The sequence below is a fragment of the Rana temporaria genome, chromosome 9 (genome assembly GCF_905171775.1).
Source record: "Rana temporaria chromosome 9, aRanTem1.1, whole genome shotgun sequence".
In the NCBI taxonomy this organism is placed as follows: domain Eukaryota; kingdom Metazoa; phylum Chordata; class Amphibia; order Anura; family Ranidae; genus Rana; species Rana temporaria.
In genome coordinates, this window is record NC_053497.1 from 103688466 (window position 1) to 103703403 (window position 14938).

Consider the following 14938-nt stretch of genomic DNA (forward strand, 5'->3'; position numbering starts at 1 on the left):
GATGTCATTCTGTTTTTCTCTTTGACTGTATGTTTTGTGAGCAATAAAACCTTTTTGATTAAAAAAAAAAAAAAAAATTGGACAAGGAACATGGCCTTCCTGATCAGCGGAGCCTAGTACCACCATTAATTATCTTCATATTACCAAAAGTATTGTGACACCTGCCTTTACGCGAGTGTTTCTCAACTCCAGTCCTCAAGGTGCTCCAACAGGTCATGTTTTTAGGATTCTCCTCAGATGAAACAGCTGTGGTAATTACTAAGGCAGTGAAAATTATCAAATCACCTGTGCAAAAATAATGGAAATCCTAAAAACACGACCTGTTAGGGCGCGTTGAGAAACACTGGTCTATGGGAATATTTGACCATTCTTCCAGAAGGGCATTTATGAGGTCAGGCACTGATTTTGGACGAAAAGGCCTGGCTCGCAGTCTTCACTCAAATTCGTACCAAAGGTGTTCTATCGGGTTGAGGTCAGGACTATGTGCAGGCCAATCAAGTTCCTCCCCCCCAAACTCACTCATCCATGTCTTTATGGACCTTGCTTTGTGCACTGGTCAAATCATTCGGTGGAGAGGGGATTATGGTGTGGGGTTGTTTTTCAGGGGTTGGGTTTGGCCTCTTAGCTTCAGTTAAGGGAACTCATAAAGCGTCAGCATACCAAGACATTTTGGACAATTTCATGCTCCCAACTTTGTGGGAACAGCTTGGGGATTCTGTTCCAACATGACTGCGCACCAGTGCACAAACAAGGCCCATAAAGACATGGATGAGCGAGTTTGGGGTGGAGGAACTTGACTGGCCTGCACAGAGTCCTGACCTCATCCCCATAGAACACCTATGAGATGAATTAATGTGGAGACTGCGAGCCAGGCCTTCTCGCTCACCACAGTGACATCACAAGTGGGCTTCTGGAAGAAGGGTCAAACATTCCCATAGAGACACTCCTAAACTTTGTGGACAGCCTTCTCAGAAGAGTTGAAGCTGTTATGGCTGCAAAGGGGGAGCCAACTCAATATTGAACCCTACGGACTAATACTGGGATGCCCTTAAAGTTCATGTGCGTGTAAAAGCAGGCGTCCCAATACTTTTGGTAATATAGTGTAGTTGCCAAGTTCCTGGACATTGGAAATATAGCTACTGTGTTCCCCAGTTCCAGTTCTGCCCTTTTTCTAAGCTCATGGTTGTTCTAACCATACACATATTAAAGCATGAGAGATCTTTACCAATAGATACTCAGGAAACAAGTAGTCATAGGCTCCCACAAAGGCACTGTAAATGGCTTGTTGAATCTATCCACAGTGGATTATCAACACGTAGAGCCAGTTCACACCACATGCAGTCCAGTGCGTTTTCTTTCTGCATCAAAAACGCATGGAAAGTAGGTTATATGATTTTCAATGGCATAGTTCACACCAGTACTTGCAATTCCAGTTTCAGAAAAAAAAGTAGAACATGCTGCATTTTACCTGCACTGGACTGTACTGGAACGCTGTGAAACGCATCAAAAACGCACCTAAATGCACCAAAAACGCATTGGAACACACTTGTCCTTATCTAAGGTTAATAAAAAAGAGGGGTGAAAAAAAGCACTGGACTGCATTAAAAACGTACCAAAACGCACTGGAACGCATCAAAAACGTGCATGCAAAAAAGCACCTGTAACGCATCCGGATTGCGTTTCTATGGTGTGAACTGGCCCTTGAGTGAAGGTAAGTCGTATGAACTTTCTGACTTAGCACATCTGTAGTGTTGGCTGGAGATTACTACCACTTTATTGATTAGGTTTCCCTGTTGTAACCCGCTGTAAAGGAATTGCTGCTCAAAGTGGATGATCTATTTTTTATTTTTTACAATGACATTTTTTACATTCTCCACTGGGGAGATTTTTCCTTCCCCATCCTAGATGCAGGTGCTTAGAGAACATCCCTCCTCTACTTCAATTCTGGATTAAGGGACCCTACACAAAGTTTTTTTCTGATAGGATCCTAAAATAACTCACACCAATGACAAAGCTCACAGAGCATCCACCCTGAATATCTCCCGACAATGTGATGGGTTGCTGGCACTTTCCTTTTCTTCGCACATTTGCAATCCTCTAGGCATTACAAGCAACGTTACATGATTGATTCCAACAAGATTAGAAATCCGTTTGGGAAATGCTCAGAAAACGAACTTTAAAACCATGTTTTACATAGTATTATGCTAATTAGGACAAAATAATAATGCGACAAGTTCTACAAACCTCCTCGCCAGCCAGCAGCTCATCCAACAGATGTCTGCAGATTAATTCACTGGCAAAGGTGAGGCATTTATCGGATATCACATCCATTCATTGTCAACGCATGAGCGGTGGGAACAGAGAGCAGTAGAAGGGAAAAAAGAGGGGGAAATTTATGTTTAGACTTTCGACGGTAAGCAAAGAAAAGCGGACATATGAAAATTCAGCATCAGGCCGAGGAGATCTGTGGCGTAATTTTAATCTGGCTGGCGTCAGCCAGAGGCCTTTTCTGTGCTTCCAAATTCAAATAGGAGATTTCCAGTGCAGCCTGTAACACAGACATTGCCAGGCACCCACATAATATAACGCAAACACGCCATTCACGAAAGGGATACACCACACATAGCAAACCCACAAGCCAGCTTCCTAACAGTTTGCGTTAAACAGAAGGTTTTGTTTGCACGCATTTGCAAATATATACGTAAGCCGCAGTGCCCAAGTCTAGGGACCTCTGTATATACAACGGTCCTAACTCTGCGGTCCAGCACAATGGCAGCAAAGGCATCCAGTGCGTCCCTGTGCCCAAATCGACCAACTGTACAAAAAAAATGGCAACCACTCCAACCTATAACTAACTTTTGCAGTACGGTGCACATCGCATTGGTTGCAATGCAATTTTCTTTTATATACCACACATACCAGGGTTAGGTCACCGCATATGTTCTGCATTCATGGTGTACATTTCAAATAAAGTTGTACATTCCACATACAAGGCGTTCCCCCATACAATGCATACATTCCACATACAAAGCATACACTACCTATGCAAGGCATATGTTCAGCATACAAGGTGTAAGGCCTCATGCACACCGGATGTTTTTTTATTTCTGCTTCTAGGGGCGTCCCTTTAAATGCCCCTGCATGTTAGCCAATGTGTCCATGCGCATGTAGGTTTTAAGAGGCAGGGGCGTTTGGAGGAGAAAAAAAATCCACTGGCATCAGGTCCAAGAGCAACGTCCTTTTGGCAGAAAAATAAGATTGATGCGCCTAAACACATATATTACACATATATTAATGCTAGGCACATTTAGCGCTTGAGCGTTCATTCGTTTCAATGGTCAGAGTACATTATTATTCTGGCCAAGAAAATAATTTAACGCCCAGGCGCTTAACGTGCCTAAACGTGGTGTACGCTCTGCCAAAACGCCACTACCAGGGAGAAAGGTGTCTAGGAGAGATGGCGAGTGTCTAATGTGCATGAAGTTACAGGTATAGTAGGAGTACATTACGCATACAAGGAGCACATTCCACATACAAGGTGTACATTCCACATACAAGGAATACATTCTACATACAAGGAGTACATTGCACATGCACAGTGTACATAGTTACATAGTTAGTCAGGTTGAAAAAAGACACAAGTCCATCTAGTTCAGCCATAAAAGAAAAAAAAATCATTCAATCCCATATACACAATCCTATACCCACAGTTGATCCAGAAGAAGGCAAAAAACCCCAGCAAAGCATGATCCAATTTGCTACAGCAGAGGAAAAAATTCCTTTCCGATCCCAGAGTGGCAATCAGATTTTCCCTGGATCAACTTTACCTATAAATGTGGTACCCAGTAATGTTATGTACATTTAGGAAAGAATCCAGGCCTTTCTTAAAGTAATCTACTGAGCTGGGCAGAACCACCTTTGCTTCTTTGTACATGTTGATCATATTCCCCCTTAATCTCCTCTTCTCAAGAGTGAATAAATTCAGTTCCTCTAATCTTTTCTCATAGCAGAGTTCCTCCATGCCTCTTATTAGTTTGGTTGCCCTTTTCTGCACTTTCTCCAGTTCTCCGATATCCTTTTTGAGAACTGGTGCCCAAAACTGAACTGCATATTCCAGATGAGGTCTTACTAATGATTTGTACAGGGGTAAAATTATATCTCTCTCTCTGGAGTCCATACCTCTCTCAATACAAGAAAGCATGTTGCTCGCTTTGGAAAACGCAGCTTGGCATTGCATGCCATTATTGAGCTTATCTACCAGAACCCCCAGATCCTTCTCCACTACAGATTCCCCCAGTTGTGCCCCCCCTAGTTTGTAGAATGCATGCATATTCTTAGCCCCCAAGTGCATAACTTAAAATTTATCAACATTAAACCTCATCTGCCACATAGTCACCCAATTAGACAGTGCATTGAGGTCGGCTTGCAAATTGGAGACGTCCTGTAAGGACGTTATTCCACTGCATATTTTAATGCCATCTGCAAAGAAAGAAATGTTACTTTTGATCTCAGACCCAATATCATTTAAAAGGATATTAAAAAGTAAGGGTCCCAGCACTGAACCTTGGGGTACACCACTGATAACCTTAGACCATTCAAAGTAAGAATCATTAAAGGGGTGTTCCGCCTAAAAAAAATATACTAAAAGTCAGCAGCTACAAATACTGCAGATGCTGACTTAATAATTCAACACTTATCTGTCCCAGGGTCCAGCGATGTGGGCGCCCGGCTGTGGCTTCACAGCCAGACACGCACGGCGCATGCGCGAGCCGCGCTGTACACCATGATTGGCGGATATTGCATTTTTTTCAAAATTGTCGCTCTATTTTTGTTTATAGCGCAAAAAATAAAAACCGCAGAGGTGATCAAATACCACCAAAAGAAAGCTCTATTTGTGGGGGAAAAAAGGACGTCAATCTTGTTTGGGTACAGCATCGCACGACCGCGCAATTACCAGTTAAAGCGATGCAGTGCCAAATTGTAAAAAGTGCTTTGGTCAGGAAGGGGGTAAAACATTCGGGCTAAAATAGTTAAAGATAATTTGCACAGATTTATGTAACAACTGGCAGCAGTTGCACCCAGAAACATGGAGAAAAGATTTCTGAATATGACTGCGGTGGTTTTTATAGCCTGTTCTTAGGTTTGCTTTAGATAAACATGCAAGACTACCAGCTTGATGTAAATGATCCTCTCAGTGTGTGCTAATGATTTATAAAGCTTGTTTCTGTGCATAGAGTGTGCTGATAGATTGTCTCCCCACTTCTAATTACCGACAAGAGAATGTCAGTTTCTGTCCGCATTCCACATTTACGGTTCTTATCTCAGGAATGAATTAGCTGGCCATATCATGCTCCTGCCAGTCCAATAAAAGTGGATTCCTGTAAAATGAACAAAGCAGAGTGTCTGCCAGCAAACGCACTCTGAGAATCATACAATTCACAGATCATCCCAATGCTGCCAACAATCTCTGAAAAAGGAGTGGGAAGGCGGTGAGGACGCGGGAATGATGGCAATTAACACGGGTGTGTGTGTGTTTGCACACAGATCCTGTTTATGTCTGATCATTAGCAGGAATGTTTGCCAGAAAAGAGCTCCATGTTGTGTAATTGACACAAATGCTAAATGGTAAATCTAGTGACTGAGGCTGACCAAATGCCCATGTATATAATTTAGGGCTCTCTGGTTGGCTGTATCAAAACCTTTAGAGGTGGTAATGGAATTATATCAATGCACATAGACCTCTGTGATATGCTGCAAACCACAATCAAAGTAGTAGGATGATATGAAAGTGTATATAGTTCAGGAATTTCAGATTGGCTTTAGATTAATTTACAGAAACAGTAACTGGAGTATATGAATGTTTATATAATTGGTAACTTTCTAGTTGGATGGATAATAGTAAATACATGCAGTAATGGGATCATTTGAATATAGATATGTATACAATCCTGAGCCCAGAGCCGAGCTGGGGCCCCCCCCAAGCAAAATGGGGGGGCCCCAAGCACCCCCCCCCCCCCCCCGCACGCAAAGCCTACGTTAGCGCTACACTAATTTTTACACCCATGTTCTTTCTCCTCCCCCCCCCTCCCTATGTTTTTCTATTCTCGCCTCCCCTTCTTCCCTGTAGGCTGTCGCTGTAGCGTGGCCGAGTTCCTCTTCCTCCTGTCAGTCAGGTGTTCTATCATTATGGGTCCCCAGTTCCCAATCAGATAGTGCCCGGGCTGGGCTGGGTACCGTGCGTTACAGGAGATTCAGTTTCCTGTGTTCCTGGCTGAACTGAAAGGAAGTGAGCACTCAGTGTGCACTTCCTGTCAGTCCGGCCGGGAACAGGAAGCTGAATCTCCTGTACCACGCGCGGTACCCGGCCGGACTGACAGGACTCCAGGAGGAAGGAAGAGGAGCTCGGCCACGCTACAGCCTGAGAAGGGGAAGTTGGGGGCCCCAGGCCAGCTCGGGGCCCCAAGCAATTGTTTGTTTTGCCTGTCCTGTAGCGACGGGCCTGCCTGAGCCGATATCAAAGTAAATTGTGCATTGTCCTTATTACGTTATGTACCCAGACATCAATTCATAATCTGTAACAGCCACGGTGTGACCCTTCTTAAACCATCTCATATATAAACTGTGATTTTTATTAAAATAAATACGGTAACAGCAACACAGTCTGCAAGCCTGTCAGGTAAGGACAGTGAGAGGCATTCATGATGAGCATAAGGTGACAGCAGAGTGTGAACTGCACATAGCCAGGACATGGCCCCACCCACTTCACTGGTGTGCAATGGAATTAGCATTCTATTATCATGGTATAGTATTATATATCCACACTCAAACCATTAACAAATTTTAACAGTGCTACATATATTTGTATATGCTAGTTTACCTTCGGGAGAGGGTGTATTAATAATTAATACATATTAAAAATAATTTAGTAAATTGTTCTGCACTAGTCGTCAGAAGTAAAATGATAGAATCAACATAATATTATCAGATAGAGAGGACTGCATGTAACATTACCAAAAAAAGTGCTTTTGTAGTGGGAGGTTGCACACTGACCCCCAATCCACTACTGCAGCAGTCTCTCTCTACACTTTCCAGGGACAAACCTGTGATAGCAGAGATACCTGCATATTCTCAACCCTGGCCAGGTGGAATTCTGAGTCTTGCATACCAATACAGCACATTATACACATATGACAGTAGTCTCCAAACTGTGGCCCTTTGCTTGCTTTTATGTGGCCCCTGGGGTGCTATTTTATTAACTGACAACAATGAAGTGCACAATTTCTACCAGTGACACTAAAGATGGGACACAATTCCTCCCAATAACACCAACAATGGGGCCCAATGACACCAATTATGGGACACAATTCCTCCCAATAGCACCAATGATAGGACATAATTCCTCCCAATAGCACCAATGATAGGACATAATTCCTCCCAATAGCACCAATGATGGTGCACAATTCCTCCCAATAACACCACTGATGGGGCACAATTCCTCCCAATAACATCACTGATGGAATTAATCTATGACTATATTCAGGCGTCCCGCCCCTTTCCGGACTGGGCGTCTGAAATCCAGCAGCCGGGGGTGTTTCTTTTAAGCACCTAATTAGAGCCATAGCCATAGACATAGATGTAACTTGGAGCACAGAGCATTGTGGTCGCAGTCCGGCAGTGTTGCCAACCTACCAGTTTAAAATTTACTGGCACGACACCCAAAATTTACTGGCGCAGCCACGTTTTTACTGGCATTTAACAAAAGTTACTAAATTACATTTTTAGGTGCAAATTTCAGCGTATAAACAAGTATGCTAGGCAAATAGCAATGTGATTTAAGGTAGATATTAGTGTAAAAAAAATATTTGTGTTATTTTCGATATAATATCACCCCCTGCCTCCATCCCCCTCTGCCACCAACACCCCCTGCCTTCACCCCCCCTCTTCGGTGCCACAATCTCCCCCTGCCTCCAATCTCCCCCTGCCTCCAATCTCCCCAGGCCCCCTGCCTCCAATCACCCCCTGCCTTCATCGTCCCCTGCCTCCATCCCCCTCTGCGGTGCCACCAACAACCCCTGTCTCCATCCCCCACCCTCTGCGGTGCCAACATCCCCCCTCTGTGGTGCCACCAACACCCCCTGCCTCCAATTTCCCCCTGCCTCCATTGCCCCCTGCCTCCATCTCCTCCCTGCCACCGCAGCCACCACTGTCTCCAATCTCCATGCGCAGTTCCAAGCCGAACCTATCTCGGCTATTTTTACTGGCACATTCCCGCAACTACGGAAATTTACGAACAGGGGGAAAAGGTGCCCGTTTTTACGAACTGTCCGTAAAAATACGGACGGTTGGCAACACTGCAGTCCGCCCAGATGTGTCTAATACCGTCACCTGATTGGCTGAAGGCACAGGCGCCCTGAATGGACGCCTAGCAGAACAGAAGAAGAGAGGAGGGGGAAGCATGGAGGACACACAGCCATCCCACAGCTCGCCGACATCACTTGCTGCCTAACCCGCACTAAGATGGTGTAAGTGCTGGGCAAGCGGCGGACGGGGGTCACAGTGTCGGCATTTGATGGGCACAAGTGGAAGCATTTGATCTGCACAAGTGGCAGCATATGACGCGCACAAGTGGCTGCATATGACGAGCACAAGTGGCTGCATATGGCGAGCACAAGTGGCGGCATATGACGAGCACAAGTGGCTGCATATGATGGGGCACAAGTGGCCGCATATGATGAGCACAGTGGCTGCATTTGATGGTACATTGTTTTTCCAGTACTTTTCAGTTTGTTTGCCCCCACCCAAAAATTGTGAGCACCAGCCGCCACTTACTGATGGGGGATTGTTTATTCCCACTGATACTGAAACATTTTGTACTCCCAAGGACAGTAAATTGGCCCTTTGTTTAGAAAGTTTATACTTACTTACCTAGGTGGATGCAGCATTGGTCTGATGCTGCCTCTGCACTGATAACCAGGCGATTGAACATCTACTGTCAATCAGCAGCTCTCCGCTCTGCTCCCCGCGCTCACTGGAGAGCTGAGCTGTGGAGGGGCGGGGGAGCGGCGATCTCAGGCTCTCATCGGCTTGTTGAGAAGCTGAGATGGGCATCAGTCCAGGCACCTGGTGGATCCAGACTTTATTGTCGTGAGGACGCGGTGCCTGGACTGATTCCTGTGAAGTCAGCAAAGAGCGGACTTCAGCCCGCTCTCTGTTGAAAATGGGTCACAAAACTATTTGCACTCCAGTAACCCTTAGGAGAAGCCCAGCCAAACAAGCTCAGACTTCTCCTTTAAGCGCCATGTGCATGAGGCATTAGAATGGAAAGAGATAAGGAGGAAGATTCACAAATTTCCAAAAATAAATAGAGCTGGCCTGGCCTGGGCCAAAACAGGAAACATCAATGATTGTGCTTGCAGTTATATCAGGGTTAAAGTGCAAATCCTTCAACTTTCAGCAACATTGTTTCTGCTAACTAGGGGTTTTCAAACCAAGCGCTTCTTTCCACATACCATACTTCACATGCATTTTCATTTACAAAATAAGGTCGGTGACACTTGGTTTGGTAAAACACAACATGGAAAGAAAATGTCACAATGAATGCTCTAGAACAGGAGTCTCCAAACTTTCTAAACAAATGGTCAGTTTATTGTCCTTCAGACTTTCTAGGGGCCAAACTGGGACCAGAAAATGTCCCGGCATCAGTGGGAGTAAACAATGCCCCATCTTTGGTGTCAATGAGAGGAAATGTGCCCCATCGCTGATGAATTGTGCCCTATCAATGGTGTCATTGGGCTCCATTGCTGTTATCACTGGAATGAACTGTGCCACATCAATGATGTAATTAGGCCCTATTGTTGTTGTCATTAAGAGGAATTGGGCCCCCTCATTGGTGTCAGTGGATGAAATAGTGCCCCAAGGGCCAGGTAAATGCAAGAAAAGGGAAGCATTTAGCCCCTGCACACAGTTTGGAGACTACTGCTATAGAAATTACTGAAGTATCTAAAACAAAGATAACCAGATTTACACCTTCCAGTTACTGCGGTACTAAAAGTCCCAGCATATGATGACTAAAGGACTATTTCAGGATGGCCCAGCTGTGTGAAAAGGTCCATAGATCTGATACTGGTATACAAACATTAGACTCTTGCAGTGGATGTATTAGAGCATGGGAAATAACCAGCATGAGATATATAAAGATATGGCAAATATACAATGTGGGATGTACAAATTCTTGGGAAACATCCAGGGTATATTATGTAAGGAAAATGAAACTATTCAGAGGAGGATACATAATGTTCATGGAAAATATCCAGTGCTGAATATAGGCCATGGGAAATATTTAGCAGACAGTATATAAGAACATGGAAAATATCCTGTGTTATATAAAGGACATGAGAAATGCCCAAAGTAATGATACACAGTCATGTGAAATTTAAGCACATCCCACTAGATCTTGATTCATATAGTACCAACAGATAATGGTGACATACTTGAACCAATGCTGGGACGGATCAGATTGGTTCTAAATTGTCAATGAGGTCATGTTCTAAGGTGGTTTCCAAACCCCAGGACTGCTGCACCAGACTGTGTAGATGGCAAAATGTTATCACTCAAGGAGGTAAGTACAGCATGGATCTTGCAGGTGCAGAGGGTGTTCGTTTACCTTTCAGAATTGTTTTTTATGAAGTGAAATGACCCTTTATACATTAAATATCTAGGGTATGGTTATCTTTTTGCTACTGACGTGTGGTGTCATCAAGCCAAGAACAATAAGCCCTTTAGAAAGAAAGCTGTGGGTGCCTATGGGTTGTCAAAGGGGACTTAAAAACACGCCACACTATTTGCAAATCAGCATTCCACTGTAAGGAAAATAATCGCTAATTTGTCCAGGAACGACAGACAGGTCCAGCAAATTTAATCCAAGAACTGTGTGATACTAAAAGAACCCCAATATTTCATTGCAGGGTGTTCAGGTAACTCTTGCAACAGATGGGGTCAAAATGCATGCATCTACAATCAGAAAGAGGTCGCACCAATTCAACCTGCATGAGAGGTGTATAAAAAAATTAAATAAAAAATTGCTATTCTAACGTGAACATAATAGCAAAATGACAGTTTGCTGGTTTATAGCAGCAGGAATCACTGGCTCCTGCTGCCTTCAATCAAATCCTGTGACAAAGGAGTGGGGGACAGGGCAGAACCGCTCTGTCTGTGTCTGTGGACACAGGCAGCTGGCTTGGGATCAAGCCAGCAGGTGTGCCAGCACAAGAAGCCACTGAGAAGAGGAGGTGCCAGGAGCACTGGTGGGGGACACTTTACAGACAGTCAGACACTGTTTAGGCAGTTATACAAAATGCCAACAGGAAAAATACCAGCTTTTGCTGCCAAAGGTGTAAAGGTGTATTTATCTTTCCACAGCAAACGTATTACACCTATTGATATTTTGTTGAATACATTTTTACATAGGCTTTTTTTGTTTTCTTAATCAAGTATATCAACTTTACCACTAGGGACTGTTTGAACAAAGATCTAACGTTTGCCTGTTCAAATTTGTTGACAAAGTCACCGTTTTACGTTTTTCACACATATATGGAAAATACCCAGTGTGGGATGTATAAGGAAAAAGACAAGCAGCACCTTCAGGCAGCATCAATCTCACCTTGGCCTTCCCAGTGCTCTGCAGTATATGGACCAACGCGGATGCCATTTCCTCTTTGTTCTTGACGCTGAGGACACCCTCCAGGGTGGAGCACAAGTTCATGTAGTTATTAGTGATGTACTCAGCAAACTCTTTGTACATCTCCATGGGAAGGATGTTGATGCTCTGGTAGCGGCTCTTGATTCGAATCATGGGGCCAGCCGATTTTCCCTTGCTAGTGTTTGTGGACACCACAGGGTACCATTTCTCCATAAACTGGCGCCCTGTCACTGCAGCGATAGGGATATTGACCAGTCCCATGTAGCTGTTCTTATCCTTCTTCTTCTTCTTATCTGTCTCCTTGTATAAATGCACCGTTATGCTCTTCAGTGCTGGCAGATTGTTGAACTCAAAATGCTCCCCCCAGAAGACATTGTCCGTTTTTAGCTTGCAGGTAGTTCGTGCATAAAGGACATCATCCAAAAACAGCTCGCATAGGTATTTCTTCTTTGCAGGAAGGTCCTTGGCTTCAATAATCCACAATTTAAGCATATTCTCAACTCGGCGGGTATTGTCCTACAAACACACAAATAACAAGTCTCAGTTCTTGTGGGAGACGCTCTAGAGACCCTACAAGGGCCACTATGGTGCATATACAGTATCATTGACATACAGTACAGGGACAGATCTCTGTAGTCAATAAATGCTTCTGTAGGGGAAAAAGCTGAACAATCATGGCTGCCGTCTTTTTTCCCCCCATAATCCTGTGACTGAACAGGGCTGTGTGGTCAAATGACTGTTCTGTTGTGGGGATATAGCTAAGCCATTAGGGCCACCACCTCGCTATTTTACCCATAATACCATTACTGCACAGATGGTGCCGAGTGGTTACACAGCCATCATGTGCCAAGATAAAATTTAACCATTGTGGCTGCCAACCTTTTTCTTTCCCATAATCCTATTACTGGACACATGATGCTGAGCTGTCACATGACAGCTGCGTTGGGATAAAGAAGAGCCATTATGGCTGCCATTTTTATGTTTCCCATAATCCACCCACATTTTACACTCCTCACCATCCAGCACTAACGTGTACCCTTAAAATCAATTGTAATTTTTATTTTTGGGATCACTTACTTTAGTTCAGCTTTTATCTTTTTTTACTTCCTTCTTAGTGGCCCGCACACCATTTCCAGCTTTGCAATGTCTCCTGTGAGATGTGTGTTTCTAATCCCAGGAGGCAATAGGCAAAGTCGAACTACAAGCCATTATACTGCTCACGCCGTACTGCGCATGTGCGAGATTGGCAGGTGCATGCTAGGTACCTGTAATGTACAGAATCCAGGAAGTAATACACTGTGATGCCCACACAAGAGATAGCCGGGGCGTGCTGGGACTTCCTAAAGTAAGAAAACAACGCTGCACATATACAAAATGGCCCTTATTTTAAAGCATACCTTTAGTAGACTACACTAAGCATTAGTATTACATGGGTATTTTTATCTAAAAAGTTACATTTCAGCTGGAACACTGCTTTGAGTTGTCACATGACTATTTAGTGGGTGGGAGTGGATGGAGGGGAATAAAGATATTGAACCACACATTACCTTATTGGGATGAACAGCACGACGCAGGTTTTCCATCCATTTGTCACGTTCAGCTGCTGATCGACAGGAGAAACATTTACTTCCAGAGGATGCTGTAACCTGCCAAGAAAAGAAACATGTTACTCAAGAAAAACAAGAGATTCTAAATCTCCATCTGAAATAAAACACTGATTCTTCTACTGAATAATTATCACTTTCCTTGCCAACAATATGAAAGCAGGAACTAACACCCTCACAAATGGCGTGCCTATGCTCAGTTCATCTCCTCTACATCATACTGACATCACACAGAGGAAAGTCAGTGGAACTAATCTTGTCTAGGAAGCTTTGATTTTTTAACCTGGTTCAGACTTGTTTAGTTATGATATGTGGAGGATTAGGAGTCAACTATAGTTTCTGATTCTTTAAATTGTATCATATTTGCCTAATGCTGGCCATACACTATACGAAAAAAACGGCCCAAATTCGGTCATTTAGACAGTTTGTTCGTTTTTTCGGCCAGTTAATGGGCACAAAATCGATAATCGTTGGGATGTTTTTGAGCCGAAAAAACGAAGGACAAATTTGGAAATTTTCTGCTGAACGAACGATAAGCTGAAAGGTTAATGTGGTTCCCGTCCGAACTGTCTGCACTAGGTATATGTACAAAAAAAAAATGTTTTATTAATTTATGTCCACTGAACGATTTATAGGTCATTACATGCTGCCACTATCGTTTGCGCTCACGGCCAAATGTTTTTTGAAAATGGGTTTGACCGATTTTTTGTATAGTGTATGGCCAGCATAACAGTTGGGAGGAATACATCCTGAAAATGGTGTATTTTTCACATAGAGGGAGATGTTGTTTTTGTATGTTTCATTGGGGTCATATAATATTGTTGGTATAGATGAAAATAACACAATTATAAAATCAGAAAGCAACAGCTTACACAGTGCATAAATTATATCGCTGTATATATACATAGATCTCTCATGAGAACAGTAAACATTAGGAACAAATACAAATTATTTCGTTTAAGCTTTAGCTGAGTTACATCATGCTGAATTCTGAATTGGTTGCTGTTAAGTCTCAGCATTTTCTGTTGATTGTCGGATATTTGCTCTATAGATTGCAACATTCAATGCAGAGGATTTACTAAAACTGAATCACACAGTACATAGTAACCAATAAGCTTCTAGGATTTATTATCAAAGCTTAATTGAACAAGCTGAAGTTAGAAGGTGTTTGGTTGCTACGCACAGTTGCCCCAGATTCTGTGTGCACCAGTTTTAGTAAATCTCTCCCAATGTTTCACTATGTGAGGTATCCAGTTCTGCTTCTTCCCAGATGTCTGTCCGCTCTGACCTTGCAAGTGATAGATGGACATTTCTATGATAAAGCAAGTGACACTCATTTTTCCGCCTGTAGCTGCTGCTGTCAGATTGTATCTGGTTTATTCGAGGAACTGTCACATAACCAGTGACCTGGAAACTTCTCGCCTCATCTCCGTCTGCCAGATTACAGTGCAGGATTCCTACAATCCACAGTGGAAGAGGAAATGTTGTGGTCAACAGCAAATAGACAGCAGGCAGCTCTGTCCATCTGCAGAATTTTCCCAGCTGAATATGACTGATCGCTTTTTCCAGTAAACTTGGTATCCCAGACCATATCACCAGCCAACAGGAGAACCATTTCCCACATCATTTATGTTAA

The 14938-nt window shown here is 43.5% G+C and overlaps 1 protein-coding gene across 12 annotated transcripts in view; it reads right to left on the reverse strand.

Moving 5' to 3' along the window:
- LOC120913800 (DAB2 interacting protein) overlaps positions 1–14938 on the reverse strand; it is a 628977-nt gene that overhangs the window by 129851 nt on the left and 484188 nt on the right. For all 12 annotated transcript variants that reach the window (XM_040324026.1, XM_040324033.1, XM_040324025.1 and 9 more), the window contains 2 exons: positions 13246–13344; positions 11660–12214 (listed from right to left, as the gene is read on the reverse strand). In XM_040324026.1, the coding sequence (XP_040179960.1) occupies positions 11660–12214; positions 13246–13344 (654 nt within the window). The remainder of the gene's footprint in view (positions 1–11659; positions 12215–13245; positions 13345–14938) is intronic.